The sequence below is a fragment of the Triticum dicoccoides genome, chromosome 4A (assembly GCF_002162155.2).
Source record: "Triticum dicoccoides isolate Atlit2015 ecotype Zavitan chromosome 4A, WEW_v2.0, whole genome shotgun sequence".
Classification (NCBI taxonomy): domain Eukaryota; kingdom Viridiplantae; phylum Streptophyta; class Magnoliopsida; order Poales; family Poaceae; genus Triticum; species Triticum dicoccoides.
Window position 1 is genome coordinate 475053937 of NC_041386.1, and position 7321 is coordinate 475061257.

Below are 7321 nucleotides of genomic sequence, written 5' to 3' on the forward strand. Positions count from 1 at the left end.
GAGGCGTGGCGCTGGGTCTTGGTCGACGACACGTGTCGTTCGCTCGAGCCGTGGTTTTCCTCCCCATGGGAATGACGTAGGTCGTGCGGGGTTACCACTTCAATGACACGGTCGAAATGACGCGGTCAATCTCCTTGGGCTAACTCGTCCCGTGGATCTTTGACCTAGGGAAATAGCGGGGATCCTCGTCAACCAAACAAGGCACGAAGGTTTGCGAATATCCATTTCTGATCCGAGGCTCATCTGCACCCGCGAGGAAGAAAAAATCAAAACAAATACTAAAAAATTTCAAAAAATCCAATTTTTTTGCATGGTAGATAATTTGATGCGTGAGGTCCACTCTAATTTTCAGATCATTCGAACATCTGAGCAACTCTCGGCAAAAAAGGCAAATTTGGGGTCTGTAAAAAAAAGTTTATTGTTCATGTACTGTTCTGATTCGATTTGTCTTTTTTGCTGAGCGCTACTCAGATGTCTAAATAATCTAAAAATTGGAGCGGACCTCCCGCAATAAATTATCGACCGTGCAATTTTTTTTGGAATTTTTAGAATTTTTTGTGAGTTATTTTCTTCTTGTCAACGATGTATTGATGATTATAAATGAGTAAAGGGGAGGGTGCTTCAAGCGTAAAAATAAAAGAGGAAAATCCCCTCAATCAAAAAATAATACAAACGAAAAAGAAGAAGAAAACGCTACACGTTCCTCACGTGTTCGCGAGACTTCGCCGTCCACCTCCGTCGCCTTCCCCAACTTCCCGACTCCTCTCCATCCAAGCAGCAGCACCGCCATAGACACACTGCACACGCCCAGACCAATCTGCTGCTTCCGGCGTGCCGGGTTCCGCGGATCGCGAGCTTGGACAGACCGCTCGATCAGAGCGCACCTGAGTCACCGTTTCTGCCCCCGCGCGATGGCGTCCCCGCCGCCGCCGCCGCTGCTGCTAACGCTGGTGTGGGCGGCGGCGCTCCTGTGGTGCCGCGGATGCGACGCGCGGTTCGTTGTGGAGAAGAACAGCCTCAGGGTGACGGCGCCGGAGGCGCTCAAGGGCGCCTACGAGTGCGCCATCGGCAACTTCGGCGTACCGCAGTACGGCGGCACCATGGTCGGCGTCGTGGCCTACCCCAAGGCCAACCGGAAGGCCTGCAAGGGGTTCGATGAATTCGATGTTTCCTTCAAGGCCAGGCCCGGGGCGCTGCCCACCTTCCTGCTCGTCGACAGGGGAGGTGAGGGAACATAACCGCTTCTTCGTTTTTGCCGCTGCTAGTTTTGCATGTGTGTGTCGATTGGCTGGACTGGAGAGGCTGCGCATGGAAATTCGGCCCACACATTTTATTTAACCACGGCCGGGTTAATTATTGCATCTTGCCAAGCGATGATGTGATTAAGCTGAATATTCATTGACCAAGTTTGGTACAACGACCAAATCTTTGACCAAGGCCCTCACTGACTTGTTTTACTGAGTTTGTTCTCAGCCAATTATTGTTGGACATCTTGTTTGCTTTGCAACGTCACATTCTACACGGTTAATTTGGATTACACTACATGTTGTTTTAAAGACTGATTACACAACATGGTTTTGTTGTTCTATATAGATTGCTACTTCGCAAAGAAGGCATGGAATGCGCAAAATGCAGGTGCAGTGGCGATCCTTGTTGCCGATGACAGGGATGAACCTTTAATCACGATGGACACGCCTGAAGAGAGTGGAAGGGTGGAATATTTAGAGAACATCACCATCCCCTCTGCGCTAATATCCAAAAGCTTCGGTGATAGGCTCAAGAAAGCTATCGATAACGGAGACATGGTTAATGTGAACTTGGATTGGAGGGAGTCTCTGCCCCACCCCGATGAGCGTGTTGAGTATGAATTCTGGACCAACAGTAACGATGAATGTGGTCCAAAATGTAATAGCCAGATTGATTTCGTCAAGAGCTTTAAAGGAGCAGCCCAGGTACTTGAGAAGAAGGGATACACACAGTTCACTCCGCATTACATTACCTGGTATTGCCCGGAGGCCTACACTTTAAGTAAGCAGTGCAAATCCCAGTGTATCAACCATGGGAGGTATTGTGCACCTGATCCGGGTCAGGATTTCAGCAAAGGGTATGATGGGAAAGATGTAGTAGTACAAAATTTACGACAAGTCTGTGTTTATAAAGTTGCTAAGGAGAGCAAGAAACCTTGGCTGTGGTGGGATTATGTGACTGATTTTGCAGTTCGGTGCCCAATGAAAGAAAAGAAGTACACCAAGGAATGTGCTGATGGAGTTATCAAATCACTTGGTACATTTGTTTGCATATACCTTCTTACTTTCTACTCTGCGGTGCAATAATTGTACTGAATATGTCTATAATTTCCAGGCCTTGATCACAAAGCAATAGATAAATGTATTGGTGATCCAGATGCTGATGAAGAAAACCCTATTTTGAAAGCTGAGCAAGATGCACAGGTTAGTACTTCTGTGAAGTCTTTTATATTCATATTCGTATGATTGGTGATCTCAGATTTGAATGTAACATCCTCTACCATTTTGCGTAGATTGGCAAGGGCTCTCGTGGTGATGTCACTATCTTACCAACTCTTGTAATTAACAATAGACAATACAGAGGTGTGCTCTTCGAAGTTGTACAATTACCAGTATTTATTTTTGGTTTGAGATTCTGTGTATGCTTAGCTGAATTTTTGTTTACCAGGGAAACTTGACAAAGCAGCAGTTCTTAAAGCACTTTGTGCTGGATTTCGAGAAACTACCGAGCCAGCTGTTTGCTTGAGTGAAGGTTGGTACATTGATTTCACTACCTTCCCCACGATTTATGCTCAAGGATTGACTTGCTTGTCTCTTGCTCTTAAACATCTACTGTTCATGTTATGTTAAATTGTAGATATACAAACAAACGAGTGCTTGGAGAACAATGGTGGCTGTTGGCAAGACAAGGCTGCTAACATCACTGCTTGCAAGGTAACTCGAGTGATGTTATCTCTTTCTGTGAATAGGTCATTGAGTTTATTTCTCCCTTTTCTGTTTTACCCTACGCATATGATACTTGGCTGGTGGTTATGCAGGACACTTTCCGTGGAAAAGTGTGTGAATGTCCAGTTGTGGAAGGTGTAAAATTCGTTGGTGATGGTTACACACATTGTGAAGGTATATAGTACCAGGAATCAGGAATATTTCTTTTCTTCCTTCTTTTTTGACTATGTTAAATAAAAATCTGATCAAGCTGTGTGTGTCACCTGCAAATAATCGTTTAACGTTGCATGGCATTGGCTTCTAAATCATGGCATTGGAGACCCTTATAACCTCTTAATTAGTAACTTATGCTGTTGTTATTTTAGCTTCCGGAGCTGGGCGGTGTCAGATTAACAATGGAGGCTGTTGGAAAGAAACCATGAATGGCCGTACATACTCTGCTTGTACTGTAAGTTATCAGTAGGAATTTTCCATACTGCTTCTTAGTGTGTTACTAAAATGACCTAAAAGCATATTCTTGGTGCTTAACTACATACAGGCTGACGGCTGTAAGTGCCCGGATGGGTTCAAAGGCGATGGAATCCACAAATGTGAAGGTAAGTCAATTACTGAACGTTAGGCCATTGTAAGTCTTTACACTGCAAAACTTGCGGGTTTAAAAGGAATGTGAATATGTACTTTAGGGTTGGCTTCACAGCCATAGCATATCGTATATTGCTGGTCACATTGCTGATTAGATGTGGTGCTGAACTGCTGATGTGACTCTTTTGTGACAGATATTGATGAATGCAAGGAAAGGACTGCATGCCAGTGCAAGGAATGCAACTGCAAGAACACATGGGGAAGTTATGAGTGCGGCTGCAGTGGAGGCTTGCTGTACATGAAGGAGCATGACACATGCATAAGTATGTACATTTCTTTTACGACTAATTTGTTATTGCTTCAGTAATTGCATAGCTGTGGGATCTATACATCCACTTGGTACAGACAACAACAACAAAGCCTTTAGTCCCAAACAAGTTGGGGTAGGCTAGAGCTGAAACCCATAAGATCATGAAACCAACTCATGGTTCTGGCACGTGGATAGCTAACTTCCACGCACCCCTGTCCATGGCTAGTTCTTATCCACTTGGTACAGAGCCCACGAAAAATAAAATAAAATTTTCTTTATAAAAAATTAATTGCATACTTGTGGGCTAACCAAATTGGTTCAGTCAGCTTTTGGATACCTGGATTTCAGGCTAGCTTCCTTTCTTCTTCATCAAGTTGCAAAGGGATACACTATTGTGTTCTACTCCCTCCATTCCAAAATAGATGACTCAACTTCATACTAACTTTGTATTAAAATTAGTACGAAGTTGAGTCATCTATTTTGGAACGGAGGGAGTATAGAATAATAGGTGTGATGAAATGTGATACTATTGATGAGAAAATATGCCAAACCTCATTCTGGTTTGCCAGAGCACTGGACTTGCCACACCAGCTTTAAAATGAGCAATTTCAGAAATAAGCAAAGCACAACAACAAAACCTTAATCTATTTGAGGCGCACCAAGGGCATGTACAATGATTTGATAAGACAGTTTAATCTTAAACCTGCCACGTAATCTAGAGATACCAATAAAAACATGATGATCTCTTAGTCTTATCTCTAGTAACTAGATGTACCTAAATATGTGGGGACAGATATCTTTGCTAAGAGATCAGCTCTTAATTAAGAGAAGGCGTTTCTTTGTCTGCCACCTCAGCATTTATCTTACCGGGCACTCCTAAGATAGCACCATTGTACACAGATATAGCAACGTATAAAGTGAAGTCTAAGCATTGGACATGAGTGGCACTACACTGAATTGACATTCTTCATCTTATTCAGGCAAGAGTGCAGCAGCACAGGTAGGCTGGAACTTCCTATGGGTCGTCTTCTTCGGCCTAGCGGCAGTAGGAATCGCAGGATATGCAGTGTATAAGTATTGGATCCGGGTACACGATATGAACAACCTCTTACATGTTCATTAGCAACTCATAAAATCAAATCTAGGTCAGTACCATCTAACTCTCGGTTTGCTTCTCTGCACGCAGAGGTACATGGATTCAGAGATCCGCGCCATCATGGCGCAGTACATGCCCCTGGAGAACCAGGGAGAGATTCCCAGTCATTCTCACCATATTGAGATGTGAAGAACAACGCCAGAGCGGCTTATGGAACGAGCATTTTTTGTCTGGCATGTGTGATTGTAGTGATCTTATTGTACAGCATACTAAGACATCCTGTAAATTTCTAGATTAATCACTCACAGTGCCAAGACATAGCGGACTCCTTGTTGCTTGTTGCGAGGATGTTTAAACCGTACAGTCCAAAGTTCAAAATCATTACATACATAACTTCACGGAATTGGCGAATCATATCAGCCCCTTAGACCTTGCTGATAAGTGCACTTAATTATGAGCTTTGCTAGGGGTGGCTTAGCTGGAATAACATGATTGGGAGAAATAAGTGTGAGGGGCCCCACACCCCCTGATAATCAGAGGAGGGGGGGGGGGGGAGATTAGTTAACGAAGGAGTCTGTAAACTCTCCGTATTTGTCAGGGCGTTTAGAATTTTCGCTTAATTATGTTGTTTGATTCATCTAGCTGCATATTTTCAACTGTTTTATGGGAAGGGGTGTTAGCTCCACATCGAAGCATGAGCGTATCAAAAATATCGTTTTAAATCAAATTTGCTCAGCTAGGAATATAGATTATTTTTCTAACATACGGACATATTTGCTATGCTTACAAAGCCACGAGCTATCACAGACACCAATTGTAGGTAGTACAGTACTAGCTTATAGTCCCCGCGAAAAAAAAACACTCCTACTAGCTTATAGTATTAGAGAAGGACGCGACTAACGTCCTACCGTGCGGTCTTTAGTAACAGATCCGCATGATTCCAATATTTCATCGATCTCTCTCGTTTAGAAGACCTCCTTTCTTTTTTTAAATGTGTCTGACGTGAATGAAAAAATAAGCACATGCTGCACTTATGCCTAAAAAATGCATGCATGCATGTAGGATAGAATTGCTGACATCAGCAAAGATTCCATCAAATTTTAAAATTCAAAATATTTTTTAGCTCAAACCGTCGCTCTGATCAAAAAACTGTTTTCATATAAAAGATTCGTCGCGATGAGACCTTCGAAACTAGATCCCATGTTGGTATGTTTCGACGACTTTTTTTCGGATAAAAAGTTACCAGACATGTACTATGTAAGTTATCACAACTGCGACATATAAATTACCAAGCTGTTTTCATAGTAATTACCGGGTACGAAAAGATGGTCTTCCAGCTTTTCTTTCCATGTGCACATGCATATATGCACTAGATGACGAAACTATGATGACATTCTAGATTCTCCTTATTTCGAAATTTCAAAATGTTTTATAGCTCAGACCGTCGCTTTGATCAAAAAATTGTTTTTCACATAAAATATTCATCAAACGAGAATTTCGAAACTAGATTTCACGTTGGTATGTTCCAATGACCTTTTCCAGATAAAAAATTACCACGCATGTGCAAGACAAGTTATCATGCTAGTTGAGCGTAAGTTATCGTGTTATTTACACATAAATTACCTGGGCATAAAAAAATGATTTCTTCAACATTCTCCACAAAAGCACATTCATGTGCCCCACGAAATGAAAAATGCTAATGTCATGGAGGATCCCACCAGAACTCAAAAATAAAAAAATGTTTTGTAACTCAAACAATCGCTCTGATACAAAAATCATTTTCACATAAAAATTTGTTGCAACGAGCCCTTCAAACTAGATCTCATGTTGGTATGTTTCGATAACTTTTTTCGGTTAAAAAGTTATCAAGCCTGGGTCATTAGCTCTGTTGTGTGTGTATTCCCATGCTATTCACACACGAGTTGCCGAAGGGTGTTTTTCAACAAGCCCCCCCTCCGGTCAAAAGTTATCACACCTAGACTAAGTAAGTTATCAAGTCAGTTGTGCATATAATATAATGTTATTTAATCATGAGTTATTGGATCAAAGTTATCACCGTGGTTGTACGCAAGTTATCTGGTCTGCGGTGCGTAAATTACCATGTTATTCACACAAAAATTATCGGAGACATGTTTCTTCAACTTTGTTTTCACAGGTCAAAAGTTATCAAATGTGTTGCACAAAAGTTATCAGGTCTACGGTGCATAATTACCATGCTATTCACACAGAAGTTATCGGGGATGAATTACAACAACCCCCACCCCCGCCAAAGTTATCATAGTGTTAGTACATAAGTTATCAGATGTGTGATGCGTAAATTATCATGCTCTTCACACAGAAGTTATCAGGGATATGTTTTCA

At 42.1% G+C, this 7321-nt stretch overlaps 1 protein-coding gene across 1 annotated transcript; it reads left to right on the forward strand.

Moving 5' to 3' along the window:
• The first annotated feature begins 704 nt into the window (after positions 1–704).
• LOC119286276 (vacuolar-sorting receptor 1-like) lies at positions 705–5401 on the forward strand. The gene is made up of 12 exons (XM_037565647.1): positions 705–1224; positions 1594–2283; positions 2362–2450; positions 2540–2609; positions 2695–2778; positions 2884–2960; positions 3065–3146; positions 3338–3420; positions 3511–3568; positions 3749–3877; positions 4845–4951; positions 5051–5401. Exons 1-12 carry the CDS (start codon positions 912–914, stop codon positions 5147–5149), a joined length of 1881 nt encoding a protein of 626 aa, XP_037421544.1. The 5' UTR covers positions 705–911; the 3' UTR covers positions 5150–5401.
• Positions 5402–7321: the final 1920 nt, after the last annotated feature.

What these genes read in the sequence shown, in the direction of transcription:
- LOC119286276 (XM_037565647.1), top strand. Translation starts at nt 912, where the DNA reads ATGGCGTCCCCGCCGCCGCCGCCGCTGCTGCTAACGCTGGTGTGGGCG. An exon ending in GTACATACTCTGCTTGTACT is followed by an intron (nt 3,421 to 3,510) that starts GTAAGTTATCAG and finishes AACTACATACAG; the next exon opens with GCTGACGGCTGTAAGTGCCC. An exon ending in TGGAATCCACAAATGTGAAG is followed by an intron (nt 3,569 to 3,748) that starts GTAAGTCAATTA and finishes CTTTTGTGACAG; the next exon opens with ATATTGATGAATGCAAGGAA.